This window comes from Misgurnus anguillicaudatus, unplaced genomic scaffold (assembly GCF_027580225.2).
Source record: "Misgurnus anguillicaudatus unplaced genomic scaffold, ASM2758022v2 HiC_scaffold_29, whole genome shotgun sequence".
NCBI classification, from domain to species: domain Eukaryota; kingdom Metazoa; phylum Chordata; class Actinopteri; order Cypriniformes; family Cobitidae; genus Misgurnus; species Misgurnus anguillicaudatus.
In genome coordinates, this window is record NW_027395279.1 from 6,395,916 (window position 1) to 6,418,453 (window position 22,538).

Below are 22,538 nucleotides of genomic sequence, written 5' to 3' on the forward strand. Positions count from 1 at the left end.
AAATTATGAGAGTTAATCTAATAAATATTACTATACTAAAAAGTTCGTTTTTTCAGTGTAGCATATTAAAATTTAATACATAATTACATAAAAATTGTGTACGTTTAATTTCTTAAAAAACTAAAAAATAAATACTAGATGTTTAACGTACTTAAATAATAAATATAAACCAAAAACTTGAAATTATGAAATGTAGTGGAGTAAAAATTATGATAATATGCTTTGGAATGTATGTTTTCAAAAGAAAAACACTGATAAAATACGAATACATGTAATACTTTTATACAACAAAATACTTTTATGTAGAAAGTTAAAATACTTAAGTAGGGTTCGCCTCTGACACTACAGTGTGTAGTTCTATCAACAATATTTTTAGACAAATATGGGAGAATTAGTATGGTCAGCTGCTGGTAATGTGCCTTGTTAACGTGTTTTACACGGCCTTCAACAACAATGTATCACACTGTGTAGTATGTAAGCTTATAATGTGTTGATCAGGGCCGTGCAGAGACATTTTGAGGGGCAGTGGCCCAAACCAAAAAGGGGGCAAGGGGGGCACAATTTATATGGTTTTAACAATATGATGTGTTGTGCTGAAGCTTTGAATCCATGTTGGCAATTTTGAACAGCTTTTGCAGCCTCCCTTCCAACTCTGTCTTTTTTTTTAAAAAACATTGTTTTTTATTTTTTGTCGACAAAGTGTGCCAACAACAGCAAATTTGGTGTTATTTATATTAGATCTCATCGGGTACTCATTAGACAATCACTGTTATTCTAAAAATGTTTGCTAAGTTGTTAGCACTTTAAGAAGACAGAGAGCAAATCATCCACAGAAATACAAAAACATAGGAAAGCCGAGAGAGGTCATCCATATTTTTATTTTTGCTGCTTGTTTTCTCATGATCTCGAGATAACAAAAGTTGTTTTCTCGCTATCCAGACATAATAATCCAAATGCCATAATGTAATTTCCTGTCCATAATATTTCATTTATTTTGAAGTGAATATGGAGTCTTCGCCATTACCACGCGTAGCTAATTGTCGATAGACTTAATAAATAAATAAAGTTTGATGTTCGTGAATGTAGGGACCATCTCTAAAGTGCACTGTACACGTTTCTATCTTCAATAGTATTTAACAGGTTATTTGAATAAATATAAAACATCTAAAAAAAGTGTGCATTATAGTTGACAACCACGAACACTTTACAGTTGGTTTTGTGACTGTTTGTTGACTTTAAGTTATTCCATTTTAATGCTGTTTAAAGTAGAAACGTATATGGAGTACTTTAAAGACGGTCCCTAAATTCACCGTGCTATCAAATGGTCAATTATTGGCAAATCTGTTTAATCTTGAGCGAATCCCTGAAGTAAAATCTCATTTGTTCATCCATGCTAATTTGCTAAATATGCTTTTGCTGTCTAAAATGTATGTTCTATTGAGTACACGTAAGCTTTAATCACATCACAAGAATACAACATTTGTTATGTCGAGACCACGAGAAAACAGCAGCTTGTTTTCTCGTGATCTCGACATAACAAAAGTTGTATTCTTGTGATGTGATTAAAGCTAAAAGATAACGAGAAAATTAAGTAGTGATCACGAGAACACAAGCAAGCAAAAATAAATATAGAACACGACCTCTCTCGGCTTCAAACTACCAAATTACTAATTGAGCAGCTCAACAACTGAGGTAATATAATGAATCTACCTGTTAATACAACAAACTGTCATCTTCGCCCTTCAAAGAGTGGACACAGAATGTGAGAGATGCTGCGGAGCGGGCGGGAAATCACGAAGTGGATTACCAGAAACAGTGGATCTTTAGACGAGCGGTAACAGAACACTTTGACTGGGGTTGGCGAGAGGGGCACCTCAGCCGATTAGGGCAGAAGGGCAGTTGCTCTAGCCACCGGGCCACCCCCCTGTGCACGGCCCTGGTGTTGATCTACAATTGACTGTGTGCTGTATATCTTGTGCCTTTTTTATTTATAAATATATAAATATCAAGGTTAAAAAAGACTCATAAGGCACTTCTTTATTTAATTTTTTGTAAATTATATTAATACCACTGGCTCAGTGTCATTTTCTTTTTGCTGTTTTCTGATGGGACATGCCATTATCATTACTTTCAATTATTATTAATCCCTGAACTTATTAAACCACATATGAGATACTGTTTGAAAGCTTAGACTCTCTACTTGCTGCAGATATGCATCACTTTGACATATATTTTACTGTAAGAAGGTTATTTACACTTAATTTACACTATCACCCCCCCCCCCTCCAACATTTTTATATATGTTCACATATTTCATATTTTTGAAATATGACAAACATGGGCAAATGAAAGCTCTCACTCACAGGAACACGGTTTTGTTCTATTATCATCACATATCCAACAATCGTTGATTGAATAATGAGGTAAAAATTGGTCTTTTGTAAATTTACGTGAAACTTGAACGTGAACTGCCTTAGATAGCGCAGATAGCCAGAATACTACACCATCTTTTATCTTAGGTCCTACTTTACAAAATGAGTCCATTCATAGCATTTTCTTTGGTTGTGTGCATGAATAATCCCTTGTTATTTATTATATGTGCAAAACAAAACAAATTACTTTTATATGAAAAATGTATTTTGACTCCCTTCAGTAAAATATTAATAACTTTTGAATTCGACATGCTAAAGAGATCTTTTTTTTTGAGTGTTTACTGCCACAACAACAGAACAACCAGAAATGTCTGCAATATGCTAGAGTACACAGAACCAGAGTTATACACTTTCAAAGACAGTGTTTACAACACACACACAAAAAAAAAGAAAATTTGGTGGTTCAGCATATGAAAAACAACATAAATAATAACATTTGTCACAAACAGCAGCTTTTTATGTAACCTCAAAGGGGTTTCTGTAAAAAGGATATAAAGATATTGCATTTTTTCCACTGTACGTGGTTATGGGAACACTTCAAATGTTTTTAGGCAGAAATTAAATGCAAAAATTGTATTAATCCGACCTTGAAATTGGAATTTTTGAAAAATCTGCCCAGTATTTGGTAGTGTAAATTATTTCTTGAACTATGAGGTGTGAAAGGCCTTAAAGTTTAAACTCAGGTCTCAGGGTTTGTTCAGAAGAGTTTGGTTAGGATGGAGCTCTTTCTGTTCTTTACTTCTCTCCTATAGTATTTTTGCTTCACTTCTCATCCTGGAGTCTCTGCAGATCTGAATCTCACTCCAGCTGTGGGCTTCACATTGAATCTGTGTGCAATCAAACGGTTGTTTTTTGTGGTAATGAAAATTAAAACTGTCACTGTATTCATGATATCTGAAGCTAAATAATGAAAATGTCACAACACACAAAATCCTAATGCTTCTAAATTATTCTTTATTTACTTTCTGGTTAATATAATTCATGTTATTTCTTTTTAAAAAGAGGCTAAAATGAAACCTGAACATTTAGATGATTTGGTTTGAGATCCAACCTGATATTATCTGCTGGTTATGACCCTTAAAGCAGTAAAATATGACAACCCCATTCGAAATACAACAATTTCCTGTTAAACCCTAAAGATTTCAGTCCACACAGAAAGAGGAAGTGAATCCAGCTTCTTGTTTATCAGAATGATGGGGGTCATGTGAGCACTTCCAGTCTATAAGTTCACAAATGAAAGTAAAATGAATGAAGTTACTGCTTGATCCTTTTATACAAACCCACATGAACAGCATTTATTCAGACGCTTTAGAGGATTGTGAACAAACTTAATGCTGAGCTGAAGGTAAGAATGATGAATTTATCTGAGTCTGTCCATATGATTAGTATTGAATAAAAGATTACAGAGCATTACAGGAAGAACTTGTAAGAAAAGATGGAGAATCTTGAGAATCTAATATGATTGAACAAACGAAATATTTTTCTGAGGAGGTAGGGAAAGATTTTTTATTACAAGACTTGTAGTGTGTGTGTGTGTGTGTGTGTGTGTGTGTGTGTGTGTGTGTGTGTGTGTGTGTGTGTGTGTGTGTGTGTGTGTGTGTGTGTGTGTGTGTGTGTGTGTGTGTGTACTTGGTAATTATAACGTGGGGGAGCAAATATAACCACAAATATAAGAGTACCAGTAAATTTGTGACCTTGTGGTGAAATTTCGAGGTCCCCATGAGGAAACAAGCGTATAAATGTCCCCACAAAACATGGAAACTAGATTGTTATTAGTCATTTACATGTTAAAGGTGCAGTACAATGTAAAATGTTTTTACCTAGGCATAGATGAATAATACGAGTTGTGTACATGGTATTGGCATATTGTAAGCCTCAAACAGGATTGTTTTCTCTTTCTTATGTAAACCTTGTGCATGCAAAAGACTGCTGGAAAACAGACCAATCTTAACATAACACCAACTGTGACGTTTCATTTGTGACCCCAACAACCCAACATTAAATTACACATTAAATTAATTATGTTGTTACAATGCTAAAATAAAGTTGTAACTGCCAAGTTAGTGCTATATACTAGTTAATGCTATATGCTAATGTTAAGGCTGAAGTTCTACCCTGAATTTTTTTTAAATGTTGACTTTACTTAATTTTATTATGGCAAGAAGATGCACAAAATAAGATTTTTTTTTTTTTTAAGTTGAGTGTACTTATAGGGTTGGTTTCGCGGTCAGGGATTAGCTTAAAACGGGACTATGTCTTAGTTTAATTAGGAAATATAACTAATTTTAACAAACATGCCTTATTAAAAACATTACTTGTGTGCATTTTGAGGCAAATCAAAGGGCACTGATGTATTTTAAGATATGTCAGTTCAAGTTGTTTTCCGTTTGGACAGCTCTTACATTTGTTTTAGTCTAGGACTAAAACCGCCCCATAATGTATAAATTATGTGTACCTATATTTTAAGTAATTTCAGATTAATTATAGCTATTCATAATTGTAGCTAAACAATTTTGAGTAGAATTTACTCAATTTGTTTATGTTCAGTACACTTGAATTAATTATGTGCAACCAGATCAGTTTAATGGTTCATTAATATTCAGACAAATAAAGGAGGAGAATTGGGGAGGAGGAGGGATGCCAGATGAATCGTCAATGTAAGGCGTGGAGATTAACTTGCTTAAATAGGCTCTCAGGATGATTGACAGGACTGAATGTTTTAGGCTCCTTCCGAACCTACGTTAAGAACTTCATTTCACTAGTTCGCCTGCGCATTCAGTCTATTGAATGATGGTAAAATAAAATTTGGCTTGCTGTCCTCAGAGGAAGCTCGAACCCGAGACTCGGCTCGAGCCCCAAGTTCAGAAACCCCTCAAAAAGAACGTATATGAATATAATATGAGGACAACAAGCCAGGTGGATACCAGCGAGTAGTCTTTACAGTTAAACCTTTTCTTCACCCCAAAGATGTGTGAAATTATTTAACTATCTCCTCATTTAATAGATGCTGGCTTGTAATTCCTGAAAGAGATAATGAAAAGTGCGCGATCTGGGGCTCCTGCAGGAACAAAGGAGAAAACACTACTGCGGTAGTGTGAGCATGTTCAATTCACTGCTGCAGAATAGGGCTGTGGGAAATTTTCTATTTTAAAGTGCCCATATTATGAAAAACTCACTTTTTCTGGGTTTTGGGGTGTTATTTTGTGTCTCTGATGCTCCCACACGCATACAAACTTGGAAAAAATCCATCCATGCTGTTTTGAGTGAGATATAGATTTCTGAATGTCCTCTGCCTTGTGTCTCAGATTGCGCGAGTTCAAACTCAGCTCCGTTGTCACGTAACTAGCCATTTCGTCACATTCAGTTTGAATTTTTAAAAACAAAGTTTTAACGCGTGGTTATTGGAACCCGGAGTAATCTTATATACAGTGTGTTACGACGCAAATAGTCATCAGATTGTAGGCGATAAGACCTTCATGCGAAATCTGATGTAAACAACAGACTATGTATCTATATTTCACGGATTATACGCATTTGTGGACAAAAATGGTCATTGGATGTATTTTATTGGACTTTCATGGATCATTAACACATCTGAAACAGACTGGATTTGATTAGCGATCGTTGTATCAACACAAAGGGTAAGAAGTCACGTTATATTTTGCATGTTGTCATTTTCTGTCACAAAATACTACATTTATGATGCTAAAGGATCTGTATCTCAAAACAGAGATCATACATTGATGCTAATCCCGTAAATTATACCTTTTAAATGTATAGTGATGTTAAAATTGGTTGTAAACAGTAGGCTATATAGATATTTTTGCAGGCTAGATAGTTTACAGCGTGGTTTCGAAAGTTAAAAAAATATTTAACGCCTTTATTTTACAATTCTACAAGAACTAATAATAGTGCTTTGCCAAACTAAAAGTTTTTTGCCAAACTAACCGAGACCGGGCCTTACCGCCCCGGCTTTTCTGACGAGGCTAACCCCCGAGCCTCTTATAACTTTACGGTCCGGACCTCCGGCTAGCTTCTAGCAATTAGCACGCTGTCCACAAGCAGTATACATCCCCCGCCGGGTCTTAATTTCTGTAATTTGCAAAAATAATGCGTTTGAAAATGTTTTATAATGGGAATATGTTAGCATTGTCTAGGGAAACGAGTGTATTGTTGAGACTGCTACATCACAATTTACGCTGGAATATTTGTGTGTCATGATGAGTTTGACACACCGAGACCGGGCCTTACCGCCCCGGCTTTTCTGACGAGGCTAACCCCCGAGCCTCTTATAACTTTACGGTCCAGACCTCGCGTTAGCTTCTAGCAATTAGCATGCGGTCCACAAGCAGTATACATCCCCCGCCGGGTCTTAATTTCTGTAATTTGCGAAAATAATGCGTTTGAAAATGTTTTATAACGGGAATATGTTAGCATTGTCCAGGGAAACAAGTGTATTGTTGAAACTGCTACATCACAATTGACTCTGGAATCATTGTGTGTCATGAGTTTCTTCTCCTGTAGTGTACTTATTAGTGATACTTTTCTGCATGATTTGTCTGTTGGCAACATAAACCGTTAATAATAATAATATATAAAATAATAACAAAGTATGGTCTGTACTGCTCACGATATCACTATGCACGCGCACATGACGTTAGTAGTGGGGCGTGATCAAAGGAGCAGCAGCTCATAAATATGTAATGACTAGCTCAAAACGGCACAATCTGAAATGCCCTGAAACAGAGGCTCCTAGAGATGGGTAACAATCTTTTCCTACAAGCTATTTCGAGCAAACAACTTTTGAAACATGCTTTATGGAACTCATACACCTATTTAACTTGTGGAAAAGCAGTCATAAGATGGGCACTTTAACTCATGCGGGAGTTAATAAGAAGCGCGCGGCCTGAAGCTCCAGCGGGAGCGAAGATAAATTACTACTGCGGTAGTGAGAGCGTATTAAAAAATTACTGCTGCGGCAGTGAGCGGTTATACTGTGTATGGTTGGGAGAAATTGTATATATTTAAACTCCTGCGGGAGTTAATGTGAAGCGCGCGGCCCCAGGCTCCAACGGGAGTTAGGGTATAACTACTGCGGTAGTGAGATCGTATTCAAATCACTGCTGCTGCAGTAAGCGACTTATAGTGTAAGGTTGGGAGAAATTTTATATATTTTAACTCCTGCGGGAGTTAATGTGAAGCGCGTGGCCTGAGGCTCCAATGGGAGACAGGGTATAACTACTGCGGTAGTGTGAGCATATTAAAAGCGATTTATAAAGAATAAGGTTGTGAGAAATTTTATATTAACTCCTGAGGGAGCTAAATATAGAGCGCGCACCCTGAAGCTCCAGGGGGAGCGAGGGTGAATATTAGGCTAAAGAGCGTAAGGAGCGGAAAATAATCGTTGCTGAAGTATTGGCCAAATTATAGCTAATAAATGATGATGAATAGAGTAATGCGAGCTGAGCTTACTATGCTGCGGTCTGGAGGAAGTTAAGCACGAAGCCAATGGTTAAGGCGGAGCGCGGTACGGTACGGTGACTAATAAGATTCAAGTGCGCAACGGATAGTGTGCTTTAAGGTGTTTTTGGAACCAGTGTCTGGAGACGGGGTTGTTTTTATCGTCGATGAAGAGGGGGTCTGAGGGAGAGCGGATTTGGATACTGCGGTGAGCTAGAAATAAGGAAACTGCCTGGTAAGGATGGAGAGGGGAGGGGAGATTAAAGATGAAAATTGGATGACCGTGCATTAATTGATCTGTTTTGCTGCGCTTGATGTTAAAGCATATGGTGTCGTTGTCTAAAATTTCTAGGTCGGGGAAACTCAGATGGATCTGGGGATCGAAATTGAGTTACAAGTATACTCTGAGCATCTGAGAAAACCGAAAAAAGCGAGAATAAAGAGAGCTTTGAGGGTTCGGGTAGTGTTTTCGGAGTTGTATCCTGAACGGATAGTGTACAGGCATTTGCTTAGGACTTCGCGAGTAAGAGGTACGCGGGAGTTGGGGCAGCTGGGTTTGGATTTTTTAAAGCCTTTGATGAGGAGACCTATTTGGGGGCTGGCCGAAAATCAGTTTATGAAAGAAATGTATTCCGCTTAGGTAGACTTTAATGGTGCCGGGTTGAGACCATTTAATATGGTGTAGAATGGTGGTGAAGGAAGAAACTACTAGAATAGAAAAATCGGGAAAAAATAGCTGGTGATGAAAATGAAAAGATTTGAAACATTTCCAGGCGGTAAGATATGTCTGAAGTGTTCTGGGGCAAACTGCTTAAAGAATATTTTGGATGGAGAGGCTATGGAGATGCTGCAGGGGGTGGTTTACTGGAAAATCGTGTCTGAAAAGGGAGGTACTGGGGTGGGAGATGGGTCTGCTTGAGGAGCCAATGTCTTGAATTTCTGAAAGGCAAAATGGGAAAGTGAGTCAGTGATTTGATTTTTGAAACCTGGCACGTGTTCTGCTTAGATAATAAACTGGTTGCAGATGGAAGACCAAAATAAGCGTCTGAGAAAAGGCATGAGTTGCGGGGAGTTAGACCTGCCTTTGTTAATGGAAAAAACTGCGGGGAAATTATCACAATGAAATGTTATGTGGCTGCAACGACGATCAGGTATAATTCGAACAGTGCGGAGGAAAAGGCAGAATCCTCCAGTTTAGTGATTTCGGGGGGCCAGGTTGAAGCGAACCAACGACCTTGGTAATAACCCCCGAAACCAACTGAGGGGGCTGCGTCTTTGAAAAGGTGGATTTCGGAGGCTAATAGCGTGATATCATCATAGAAAAAGGTAAGCCCGTTCCATTGTTTAAGGAAAGCGTGCCAGAGGTTAAACCCCCAGGGGTCCAAAAATGCGGCGCCGCGTTTTGATGTGTTTTCTGCTTATCATAGCAGAATCAACTTAAAATACTCCAACATTAATAATCATACACATACGTGTTTGACATCATTTGAAACTCTGAAAGGTCCTCTTTAATTAATGTACATTCACAATAACAAGATATCTTTGTGTTTTTGTTAAATAAAGAAAATAAACAGGGTGTGCATTCTGACATTTCTGTCTCTGCCAGCTGTCTCTTAAAACGCGTTACAAAAATCAGTTGAAACTCTGCGAATACTCGTCACACAAACATGATACACATATCCAAAGAAACCCTGAAATGTCAATTAAACAAGCTAATTATAATCGAAAACAAATATTGCCTGTTTATATAATCTGCATTGAAGTAAAGAGAGTACTGTTTTTCCTGGCTGACTTCATTATCTTTAATGCGGTCATGCCCACAGGCGGTACCGCTGTTGACATGGTAATGAAGACATGAGCTGTTCAAACCATAACAAGCAAAGTGTAAAGTTTTATCAGATTTAAAGACTTTACCGCATGTTTGGATGATAAACTTTACACACACGTGAGGAATATCTTTATTTATGTCTGGACATTGAGGAAGAGAAGCTTTTATCTTAAAGTTACCTAAGAAGAAGAACAATGGAAGATGCAATGGCAGAGGATATATTCCTGAAGAAACTGTAAGTCATTTATCTTCATTTATATTTGCTATTATGGCTTGTGCAGTTCAGCCTACACAAGCGACCTCAGCAGACTGCATGCTTCGGGTTGAAAAACGTTCACATTGTTTACAAACGAGGACCATGATCGTCACGTAATGGCGGATCTACATCCGTGTTAGACATGCTGTGTAAGACACAGTTATTCACTTTCGTTTTCTTCATGGCAACTTTGAGTAAGGCTGCACTGCAAGATATTTTAAGTGTGTGCTGTAATATGATTCCATATATTGTTTACAATTCCATCCATTGCGCTTTACACGCGACACCGTTTTCATGAGCGCCGCATTGTTTTACGCGGAGACTCGCGCACTCGCCACTCGCCATATGCAATGTGTTTTTACACTGACAGAAAAGCGTTATAAACAGAAGCTAGACGATCGATGGGCATCTTAAAAAACAATCATCTGAAAACAGCTTTTTATATAACTAATCACTGCAGATGTTTATCTGAGATGTTCTGAATTTAGTCCAAATGTACATGATATTTTTTTCTGAATGTAGTGCTATCAGTGAAATTTACCCATCAGTTATATATGTAAGGGTATTTCTGTGGACAATTTATGCTAATAGCTGTTTATAACTCTCTTACAGGTCTGCATCCCTCTCATCAGTACAAAACTGTGAAGTGGAAAAACATATTCACACTTTTTGGGCATAAAGTTATATGTTAACATGAGCCACATGAAGTGTACAGCTCTGTTGTGTATCAGTTTCTTAGTTTATACAAGTTAAGTTTTTGAATAGGGTTTGTTTCCAAATAAACTGAAAATGTCCTACTGACCTTCATTTCTATGTTGATTATATTGTTAACTTCTTAATAAACCTCAAACAAACATGTATACATTTGTACTCAAATTCTTTACTGAAGTTCCCTCTCAAATTCCTGCCTCATTATGCAGCTCATTGTTTGCTAGCTGTCAATAAAGTGTCTTACAATTTCTATATCAATATCTTGTTTTATGTGAATGTGTCACGGAGTGACTTTTGAAGGGGTGGAACTGAAAGTGGTGGAAGATTAGTTCTGCCCGGATGTTATTCCCCGAACACCAGTCACTTCCGGGAACTCCGGGAGACCAAAATTTGGGCATTATCGGCAACAGGTGTGTCGCTGAGTGTAGCGATCATCGATTGGGTGATTTAGCAGGAAGGAGACGTATAAAGAGGGCATCGGAAACACAGGAAGAGGAAGTTGACTTCCAGCAGACACTGCGGGTAGAACGGAGCGATTGGGCGTTTGGAGAGGGAGTAAGACAGATGTTTTGGGCATTTGAAGACTCGCAAAGCGAATCAAAGTAGTGGGCAAACGAAAATATACAGGTTTGAGAAACGGAAACCTTGTGTTGAATGGAGAAACTTTGTAGATCTGTGTTACCTTTGTGAGAAGGTCATGTTCCCGAAGAGCTGTCAGAGGAACAGGTGTCACGTGGATATCGTTCTGCTGGCGGTGGTTGTGTGAATCGCTGAAGGAAAAGAGAGGAAGATAGCATCAACAGAGTTGTGAGTAAACTGTATGACCATCACGTTTAGGTATCATACCTTGAGTATGGAGTACCCGCAGTTTCTTTGAGTTGTGAAACAGTGTGTGAGCGGCCCCACTGTGGGAAGGATTAGTGGGCGAGCCAAACACCAGTTGGATTTGGAGGGCGTTATTTCGCTGTGGCTACGACGTCTCCCTTGGGCATTTGTTGTGTCAGCGGTTTCGATTCTTCCCTGGACAAACCCTTGGTCCAAACATCGAGTGCCGACCTTAAATTCACTAGAGTGTGTGAAGTGCAGTGGGTGAGTCTGTGTTTGACGTGTGTACACCTGAAGATTGCAGTGCTGTGCCGTGTTCCTGTTGTCTGCATTTACCCTTTAGGCCGAGAAGGAAATCCAGTTAAGAAGAACGCACTGTGCTAGCAGTGGCCATCTCTTGTATGTACGCCTGCTTATAACCCCTGACCCTTTTTCTCCCCCCACCCGGAGGTGGTGAGGCAACATCTCTAAGTAAGGCACACTGAATAGTGTTGGGAAGTATTGTCTGCTGTACGAAGTAACTTTTGTGTGATCTCTGTGTATGCTGACTTACTGTGGAGTCCTTCTAGAAGTTCGCCTCTGTCTAGATCTCTTGTCCCGTGGTTTAGAAGAGAGGAGAGGGAAGCATTCGACTCCGGTATTGTCTTCATACAGGCCTGGTGTAAACAACTGACCTGAACCCACCCGGTGTGGTGGCGGCGGCCTGGCCATGGTAGATCCGACGAGCAGCAGTGTTTGATCCACACCCTCCACCTACCCTTGTTCGAAGCAGAGAGGTGGTGTATCCTTCTCTCTAAATTCACAGAAGTTATGCATTGTGAGGTAATACTGTGAGTCTGTTTTCTACTAGCATTGCAGTGTCAAGTCAAAGGTTGTGAGTCATCGTGGGAATATCGTCAACGGTTAAAGGTGACCAAACGAACGTGGCCCGGGAAGTGTGATAAGGTAATGATCTTATAAGAGGACAAAAATCGTGCAGTGTATTCCGGGCTTTATCACACTGTGCGACATGTATCATTTAAACTCGGGTACGACAGGCATGTAGACTGTACGATGATGACACGGAAGCTTCGGCGGCTGCGTCACACGTTGCGCAACGTCACCAGCATGCGCTCGTGGTAAACAAATACCGGCGCGCAGGTCGTAGCAGCAAACACACTGTGCGGTGATCATGCCGAATTTCTGACACTGCCAGAAAACTATCGTAGGCTATCTTTGGACGCAAGACCGGGAAAACGGCCGTCTTTGAACCTCTCTCACTGTACGACATAGGACCACCGATGGAGAGCCACGATAACAGAAATCGCGACGATAGTTTCACGATGGATATCTTTCGTCTGGGACAGCCAATTATCGTGCAGTGTATTCCGGGCTTAAGCTGTGCTGACTTGAGTGAACAGTATTGAATGCTAGTGCTTTCCATATGTCCAGATGGTGTAAGCACTGAGAAATGTAGGGGTTTGTGTGTAGAGTTTTGCAGTAACAGTTCACCAAATCTGACTCATGTGGACCAATTCATTCAAATGAGAAATCCTAGGGTTGTAAATGGACATGTTAAACTTTTTCTGGATCATTTTTGCACTAAATGAAGCCACATACCTTCTATGTAAATATCACAGAACAATTTATAAGATTATTACAGTGCATTCTTTGGCATGTTATTGTAGGTATTAAGATGAAATTTGTGTTTGTCTATAAACATTTATTTTTTGTTTTGTCATGTTTTTAAAAAGCTGTGTTTTGGAGTGATGGAGTTCATTTGTGTGACTCTGATGATTATTATTGGAATCACAGACTCAACAGCAGGTAAATATTCACACATTATTACAAACTCATGGGGGAAGTTATGGCTTAGTTGTTAGAGAGTCTGGCTTGTAATCCCAAAGTTGCCGGTTAGATTTCTAAGACTGGCAGGAAACAACGAGTTATTGTTATAATGGTCATTAATATGCTATTAATTTTTTTGCATTAATTGTTTCTTTAGAGACAATTTGAACATGATAAAAGCACCTAAAACAGCAGATTTCAGACCCATTTTCTGTCTCTTACAGATCAGTTTGTTGTTGTTGGACCTGTAGATCCTCTCTTCATTGTATCTGGTGAAGATGTGATTCTGCCCTGTTCTCTCAAACCCAACATCAGTGCTGTAAACATGAGAGTCGAGTGGTTTAGACTTGATCTCAAAGACTCAGTAGTTCATCTCTATGAAGATCATGAAGACAAAAACACAAATCAGCTTCAGTCGTACAGAGGAAGAACTGAAGTGTTTAAAGATGAACTACAGAAAGGAAACACATCACTCAAACTCTCAAGAGTTCAGATCTCTGATGAAGGACTTTATAAGTGTTTAATTCAGTCCAAAACCAACTATGATGACATCACTGTTGATCTCAATGTTGAAGGTGAGCAAACCACTAAAAACTAACATTGAACAAGATTTATTTTTCTTATAAGTGATGTTCAGTGTTGGTTTTGGTGCAAAAGAAAAAGCTCATAGGCCGAAAATAATCACTAAATTAATATTTTCACACTTGTTATGTGTAGTTGTAGGAAGTCCTCCACTCATCACTGTAGATGGATTTGATGTTTCTGGTGGACTTCATCTTCAGTGTGAATCTAAAGGTTGGTACCCTGAACCTGAACTTGTGTGGCTGGACAGTGAAGGAGTCACTTTGACATCTGAAAATACAGACAAACAGAGAGAGACAGATGGATTCATAGTGAAACACATGATCACTGTATATAACAGAGATAGTAAATATCACTGTAGAGTCAGACTGAGACATCACATGATGGAGACTGAGATTATAACATCAAGTAAGTACACAAACACTGATTCTGAGTATGTGGTTTATTTTGTCTCATGATGATTTGATGCAGTAATACATGAAAATATTTATAATTCAAGTGAATATAATCAATGATATTAGATAAAGAGAGTTTTGTTTTACAGGTAAAATGTTTAACTCTTTGAGGTCATCAGTGATCTTGATTTCTGTTGGATCTGTGCTCGGTGTGATCGCTGGATTACTGATCGCTGTGTTCATCTATATATACAGAGGTAACATTCATGTTTGTTTTGTTATATTTATTATAATGTATGTACTGTATATAGTGTGACCAAATGTTAGTTAGATAAAAAAGAAATGTTGTTTTTGTCAGCATTGAGCATCTCATCAGATAGTGGAGTTCAGTGTGAAGTTTTTCAGGTTTAGATTCACTTCATCTTCAACTGAACACACAGTGATTTAAGATTTCACTTCTCATACTGTAGTGCTTAAAAGTCAAGAGTTTATATTTTTTCAGACAGTTTTATGTTCGGTGTGGTGTAAACTGAACTGCATACAGTAACCTGTAAAGACATCACAGTGTCAAGTGGGCAAATCAAATTAAAACCAAAAATAATCTTTATAAAATAATGTTGGATGTTTGTACATTAGTTGTTATGCCTGTAGTTGTTATGAAATAATTATATCAGGTTAATGTTTTTTTATTTTCAGAACAACAAGTAAAGGATCAGAGACTAAAGAGTGAAGATCAGAGACTAAAGAGTGAAGATCAGAGACTAAAGAGTGAAGATCAGAGACTAAAGAGTGAAGATCAGAGACTAAAGAGTGAAGATCAGAGACTAAAGAGTGAAGATCAGAGACTAAAGAGTGAAGATCAGAGACTAAAGAGTGAAGAGGAGAGACTACAGAGTGAAGATCAGAGACTAAAGAGTGAAGAGGAGAGACTACAGGGTGAAGATCAGAGACTAAAGAGTGAAGAGGAGAGACTACAGAGTGAAGATCAGAGACTAAAAAATGGTAATTTTGTCTGTTGGTTATTTATGTTATTAATTTATTGTTAATATAAAAACAGTTTTGATTCATTAAATATTAATAAATAACCATGTTATAATCACCTGTATTTAATTTAATTTGACAGTAATTCAGATACATAAACATTTAGCTTATTATTTTTGATAAAATAACATTGATGTTTCCATGTGTTTTATGTCTTTATTTAAAAACTGTGTTAAACATATTTACAGTGTTGAGTAATAAATGTGTGTGAATTACACTTAAAATGAAGTTTAATCAATGACACAAGACTGAAGACAAGAATCACTGCCCAGTGTGAACTTCAAGCTGTATTGTAATTGTATGAATTGTAGAAAGTAATAAAGAGTATTCCTCACAGTATTAATGTTCACAGTTCATAATAAGACAAACATCATGATTTAAAGCTGTTTGCTGTCTTAGGTCCTGGACTGTGTGTTGTCATTTACAGTAAACATTTATCAGGAGTTGTGCAGTCATCTGTACTTCAAGATTAACAGAAGAAGATAAAACAGTTTCTGTAGTGACCCATGAGTCCTGATCTCAACCTGACTGAGATACTTTAACATCATCTCAAATAAAATTACATCAGAAATCTCAGTAATATTGATGAAGATTAAGAGTTATGTAAAGAGGATCAGATGAGAAATGTTATTGACTCTTGTGTTGATCTGAAGCTGAAATAATCACTCAATACATGAAACACTCAGTGGATGTTACTGCTGATAAAAGAAAGAAACTCAGTCATTATGATCAAGAGTTCACAAACTTTATCCACCTGCACTGTAAATGTTTACACAAACATCTGTGTGTCTGTTGTGTGATTTAAGTTTAGATGATCAGATCAAATTCTGATAAACAACATAAATATAAAATCATTCATTAAAACATGACCAAATATTGAAATGTTTATGTTTGTACTTGTGTTTTTAATTTATCTGTTTTCTCTTTACAACGTGAACTCTCTAGAATTTCAAACACTTTCACTGAGAGAAAAGAGGACTGTAGGAAGTGGTGAGTTTATTTTCAATGTCTTTATTAAATGATTCATTATTAGACAAACTTGCATTTCATTAAATGTTTTGATCTTATTCTTAATCTTAAGTCTGTTATGTCTGTTAATCTGTTATGATCTCTGTTTAACTCTTTACTGTCTGTCTGTTTTTAGTGAAATCACTGTTAAGAAAATATGCAGGTAAGTTAAAGTGTGATGACATCATTAAAGTGTTATAGATCTACAGCTGTTAGATGAGACTGTATATGGTTTTATTGTCACATTGAATTTGTTTGTTATCCTCTTTATATTTTTCATCTGTTTTCATTTGTTGTCATATATTGTTCAGATTTGTTTTGTTTCGTTAATTTTCTCTATGCAGTGTGTTTATGTTTGTTTATTTCTCTGTAAAGTGATGTTGTGTTCTAGAAAGACACAAACTAATATTATTATCATCATTATTACAACATTCATCTGTAAAGCAGAAATCTCAATATTTTAACAGTGAATGTGACTCTGGATCCTGATTCAGCTCATCCAGATCTCATTGTGTCTGATGATGGGAAACAAGTGAGATATGAACAACAATCAAGAACAGTGAAGGATGGAGATCAAAAGTCAAATAACAAGTTTGATAAACGTGTCTGTGTTCTTGGAAATGAAGGATTCACTTCAGGGTGTTTTTACTATGAGGTGGAGGTGAAGGGGTTAAGTGATTGGTTTGTTGGTGTGGCCAGAGAATCTGTTGAGAGGAAGGGGTGGATCCTGCTGAATCCTGAGAGTGGATACTGGGTGGCTGGTTTGAGATACGGAGAGTATCAGGCTAGTGAGGGTCCATCTGTCTCTCTTTCCCTGAGTGTGGCACCTCAGAGAGTCAGGGTTTTTGTGGATTATGAGGAGGGTCGAGTCTCTTTTTATGATGTGGAGTCTATGTGTCATATCTACTGTTTTATTAATCAATCTTTTAAAGAGAAGCTACATCCGATCTTTTGGCATAATAACTTTGCACCACTCATCATCTGTGATCTCTGAGATTTAATCTTAATATAAAAATCCTCTCCTTAAGTTATTTTTGTAACTTAAAATGGTATTTTAAACAGGGATGTTTGTGTCATTTTCAGAAACATGTGATGATGAATATTGATGGTAGTTTTTTGTCCCCTAAGAGAAATTTGGGTAACACTTTATTTTACGACCCACAAAGTACCGCGTAATTAAACCGAATTTACACCGTACCTATTTGTAACAACAGGGTACCTCTACAGTACGTACTTGTTGGTATAAGGGAATAATATTTTAAGTTTGGGATAAGGGGGTAAGAATGTCATGAATCTGGTTTTCTCTGTCTGCCTTTTTGTCACATACACATTTACAAACACATACACATGCTTATTCACACATACACACATCCTATCACTCGCACACACACCTTCATTTTCAGTTGGTTATCATTCTCTCTCTCCCTCTCTCTCCCCTCTCACCTGTGTGTCATTGCAATCTGCGCTCGCGCTGATTGCTTTGACACCTGTTCCCACTCTGCCCTTAGCATTTATCTGGTGGCTGTTTTGGCAGTCTCTTTGTCGGATTATTGAATTACACATGTTCTTTGTATACTCTACAGCTTTATCGTGTCGTGTCATAGGAGTAACTCACCTGGTCCTGTCTTGTCTGTCCTGTCCAGTGTCTCCTCTAAGTTCATTGAGGTTCAGCTGCGTGTGAAGCTGAGGAGAATTCTCCGTGGCTGATTTATTGACTGCTGCGCTCCAGGCCAGCTCCAGGGATTAGATCTGTGTCGTTTTCCCAGATCGGGACTCAAGTATCTTTGTTTCATTCCAGTGCTGTGTGAAATCTCCAGACTGCCTTTGTTATCTTTTATTAAAGACTCTAATTCCCTGTGATATCTGCCTTGGAATTCTCTTCGTTATAACAGAATAATCCGACCACGAATATGGATTCTGCAGAGGAGAAATCTGTGTTTTCAGCAGTCGAGGTACAAGGGGCCATGCTTGGCAGGCATGAGGAACAACTGGCGCCGCACATCAGGCTGTGGGGAGTCTTTCCGCTCAGGTGGCCGATTTGTCTGCTCGTTTACTCCATCTTCATCAGGAGGCGGCCGTGCCATCTAATCGACACCAGTCCGCGGAACCCAGGGTTAACAACCCATCCAGTTATGCCGGTGAGCCCGCTGAATGCAGAGCTTTTCTCATCCAATGTGAGGTTGTCTTTTCTCTTCAGCCTCAGACATATGCGGAGGATCGAGCTTGCGTTGCCTTTGTTCTCTCCCTCTTGACGGGTCGAGCACGCGAGTGGGGAACATCTATGTGGGAGGCGAACGCCACATGCTTCAGCAAGTACAGTCTTTTCAAGGAGGAGATGACTAAGGTTTTCGATCGGTCCGTATTTGGCAGTGAAGCTTCTCGTCTCCTCGCCACTCTTCGTCAGGGAAGGAGATCTGTGGCCGACTTTGCTATAGAGTTTCGTACTCTTGCCTCTACCAGTGGGTGGAACGACCCTGCCCTGGTCGCTCGTTTCATGGAGGGTCTGAGTTTGGAGCTCAGGGAGGAGATTTATGCTCGAGGCGCTCCTGCTGAGCTCGACCCGTTGATTGACTTGGCTATCCATCTGGACCGGTGTTTCGAGCAGAGAAGACGAGCTCGCATTCCCAGGCTGCCCCTTCCCGTCACTCGGCTGACGCCGAGCCCATGCAGTTGGGCAGTGTGCGCATCTCTTCGGAGGAGCGTCAGCGCCGTATCATCAACCGCCTCTGTCTCTACTGTGGCACCGCTGGGCATTTCGCCTCCAACTGTCCTTTAAAAGCCAGGGTCGCCAGTAGACGGAGGAGTACTGGTTAGCGCGTCTGTCATCTCCTCTTCCCCCCGGTCCTGGACTATGATCCCTGCAACTCTCCGCTGGTTTGGGCACTCCGCCGCTGGACTTGCTCTCATTGACTCGGGAGCCGAGGGCAATTTCGTCGATGAGGGGTGGGCTCGTCAGAACAAGATTCCATTGGTCGATTTGCCTCAAGCCACCTCAGTCTTCGCTCTGGATGGCAGAGAACTCACCACTGTTCGCCGTACTACCTGTCCGGTTAGTCTTATTGTTTCCGGTAATCATCAAGAGACTATTTCTTTTTTTATTTTTCAATCTCCCTTTACCCCTATTGTGTTAGGATATCCTTGGCTTGTTCTTCATAATCCTCAGATAGACTGGGTTAAGGGGGGTGTTCATTAATGGAAATTGTCTTGTCATAGTAATTGTTTAGTGTCTGCTGTGTCTCCCGTGACCTCTGTTTCTGTTTTCCAGGAGGAACCAGGTGATTTGTCTGGGGTACCGGAGGAGTACCATGATCTGCGATCTGTCTTCAGCCGTTCCCGGGCGGATTCTCTGCCGCCTCACCGTCCTTACGATTGCGCTATTGATCTCCATCCCAACACCACGCCCCCCCGCAGTAGACTTTATTCTCTCTCTGCGCCCGAACGAGAGGCTCTGGAGAAATATATCACAGAGTCTCTTGACGCGGGGATTATTGTAACATCTTCGTCTCCCGCCGGCGCTGGTTTCTTTTTTGTCAAGAAAAAGGATGGGTCTTTGCATACGTGTATCGATTATCGAGGGCTGAACGAAATACCAGTAAAGAATCGTTATCCTTTGCCTCTTATGTCGTCAGCCTTCGAGATCTTACAGGTCGCAAAGATCTTTACTAAATTGGATTTGCGTAACGCCTACCATCTAGTGCGCATTAGGGAGGGGGACGAGTGGAAGATCGCTTTTAATACCCCTGTCGGTCACTTTGAATACCGGGTCCTACCGTTCGGTCTCGTAAACGCTCCTTCCGTCTTTCAGGCTTTAGTTAACGATGTTCTGAGAGACATGCTTAACGTCTTTGTATTCGTGTATATAGACGATACTCTTATTTTCTCACCGTCTCCTCAGGTACACGTACAACACGTTCGTCGGGTCTTACAGCGCTTGCTAGAGAATCGCCTTTTTGTTAAGGCTGAGAAGTGTGTCTTTCACGCTCAATCTGTCACGTTTCTCGGTTCGGTTGTTTCTGTGGAGGGGATTCGTATGGATCCTGATAAGGTCCAGGCGGTTCTAAATTGTCCGGTTCCCGATTCTCGAGTTGGGCTTCAGAGATTTCTGGGGTTTGCAAATTTTTACCGGCGCTTTATTCAGGGTTTTAGTCAGGTTGCCGCCCCCCTCATGGCCCTCACCTCATCCAAGACCAGGTTTTCTTGGTCCGAGGCTGCTCAATTTGCGTTCGATCATCTTAAGAGACTTTTTACCTCCGCACCTATTCTGATCACGCCTGATCCTAAGCGTCAATTTATTGTGGAGGTCGATGCCTCTAATATTGGGGTCGGAGCTGTCTTGTTGCAGCGCTCCCCCCAGGATGATCGCATTCATCCTTGCGCTTTTTATTCGCACCGTCTTTCCCCCGCGCAATGCAACTATGACGTTGGTTACCGAGAGCTTTTGGCGATCCGTCTCGTGCTCGGTGAATGGCGACATTGGCTCGAGGGAGCCAGTGTTCCATTCATTGTCTGGACGGATCATCGCAACTTAGAGTATATTCGTTCGGCTAAGCGCCTGAGCGCTCGTCAGGCTCGCTGGGCTTTATTTTTCGACCGGTTTGATTTTTCTATTTCCTTTAGACCGGGTTCGAAGAATCAGAAGCCTGACGCTCTTTCCCGGCAGTTCGACCCTCCAGAGGGAGTCCCGACCTATGAGGGGATTTTACCTCAACACTGTGTGGTCGGGGCAGCCGTCTGGGGGGTGGAACGGACGGTTAAGCGAGCACTCTCTCAGATTAGGAGACCCCTTCCCTCTCCCGAGGGAACTTTATATGTACCCGAGTCTGTCCGTCCGTCAGTCCTTCGTTGGGGTCATACTTCTAAATTGGTCGCTCACCCGGGGGTGAGAGGTACGTTAGTCGCGATCCGTTAGAGATTTTGGTGGCCCACTCGTGAGCGCGACGTTCCGCGGTTTGTCGCTGCTTGCTCTATTTGCACCCAGACTAAGTCCAGTAATAACCCTCCGGCGGGTCTTCTCAGACCTCTTCCTATTCCCACACGTCCTTGGTCTCATATCGCCATGGACTTTGTTACCGGTCTCCCTATCCCAGCTGGGAATACGGTCATTCTCACCGTCGTAGACCGTTTTTCTAAGGCTGCCCATTTTATTCCGCTTCCTAAATTACCATCTGCTAAGGAGACAGCTCAGATTATGGTGGATCACGTTTTTAAAATCCACGGTCTCCCCTTGGACATTGTGTCTGATAGAGGTCCGCAGTTTGCCTCTCAGTTTTGGAGGGAATTCTGTCGCCAGATTGGGGCTTCCCCCAGTCTGTCGTCAGGATTCCATCCTCAGACCAATGGCCAGGCCGAACAGACAAATCAGATTTTGGGTCGCATGTTGCGTAGTCTTACCGCCTCTAGTCCTGCGTCATGGTGTGATCAGCTGTCATGGGCTGAATACGCCCATAATTCCCTCCCTTCATCCGCTACCGGTTTCTCTCCGTTTGAGGGTTGCCTCGGTTACCAGCCGCCTATTTCTTCTGCTCAGGAGTCTCTAGTCTCGGTCCCGTCTGTCGAAGCGTTTATTAAGCGATGTAAGCGTACCTGGAGGAGAGTGAGATCCAAATTGTGTCAGACTAGAGAACGCACGCGTCGAGCTGCCAACCACCGCAGAATTCGGTCCCCTAGATATATCTGCGGTCAGAAGGTTTGGTTGTCCACCCGAAATCTCCCTATTCAGGAGACGTCTCGCAAGCTATTGCCCCGTTTTGTTGGTCCATTCTCCATTGTCAAAGTCATAAGTCCTGTCGCTGTTAAGCTCAAGCTATTCGGTCGGTTACGCCGCGTTCATCCAGTCTTTCATGTTTCGTGTATTAAACCGGTCATTCATGTGCCCACTCGTCCCCCCCTTCCCCCTCCTCCCCTTGATGAGGGGGACTCTATTTACAGAGTTCGCAGACTTCTCGATGTTCGTCCTCGGGGCCGTGGCCACCAGTTTTTGGTTGACTGGGAGGGCTACGGTCCAGAGGAGAGGCGGTGGATTCCAGCCCGGGACGTTCTGGATCGATCGCTCATTGATGACTTCTACCGGTCCCGTCAGCCCCCTCCCGTGAGCGCCTAGAGGCGCTCGTTGGGGGTGGGGTACTGTCATGAATCTGGTTTTCTCTGTCTGCCTTTTTGTCACATACACATAT

At 40.5% G+C, this 22,538-nt stretch overlaps 1 protein-coding gene across 1 annotated transcript; it reads left to right on the top strand.

Moving 5' to 3' along the window:
• The first annotated feature begins 3,566 nt into the window (after window positions 1–3,566).
• LOC129436710 (butyrophilin subfamily 2 member A1) lies at window positions 3,567–18,987 on the top strand. The gene is made up of 9 exons (XM_073864972.1): window positions 3,567–3,777; window positions 13,246–13,318; window positions 13,564–13,914; window positions 14,057–14,329; window positions 14,466–14,573; window positions 15,013–15,318; window positions 16,282–16,347; window positions 16,502–16,528; window positions 16,833–18,987. The coding sequence occupies exons 2-9, from the start codon at window positions 13,261–13,263 to the stop codon at window positions 17,357–17,359; spliced, it is 1,716 nt and encodes a 571-aa protein (XP_073721073.1). The 5' UTR covers window positions 3,567–3,777; window positions 13,246–13,260; the 3' UTR covers window positions 17,360–18,987.
• Window positions 18,988–22,538: the final 3,551 nt, after the last annotated feature.

Coding starts and splice junctions, on each gene's coding strand:
- LOC129436710 (XM_073864972.1), top strand. CDS start 13,261: ATGGAGTTCATTTGTGTGACTCTGATGATTATTATTGGAATCACAGAC. Junction 14,574..15,012: donor GTTCATCTATATATACAGAG/GTAACATTCATG, acceptor TTTTATTTTCAG/AACAACAAGTAAAGGATCAG. Junction 16,529..16,832: donor ACTGTTAAGAAAATATGCAG/GTAAGTTAAAGT, acceptor ATATTTTAACAG/TGAATGTGACTCTGGATCCT.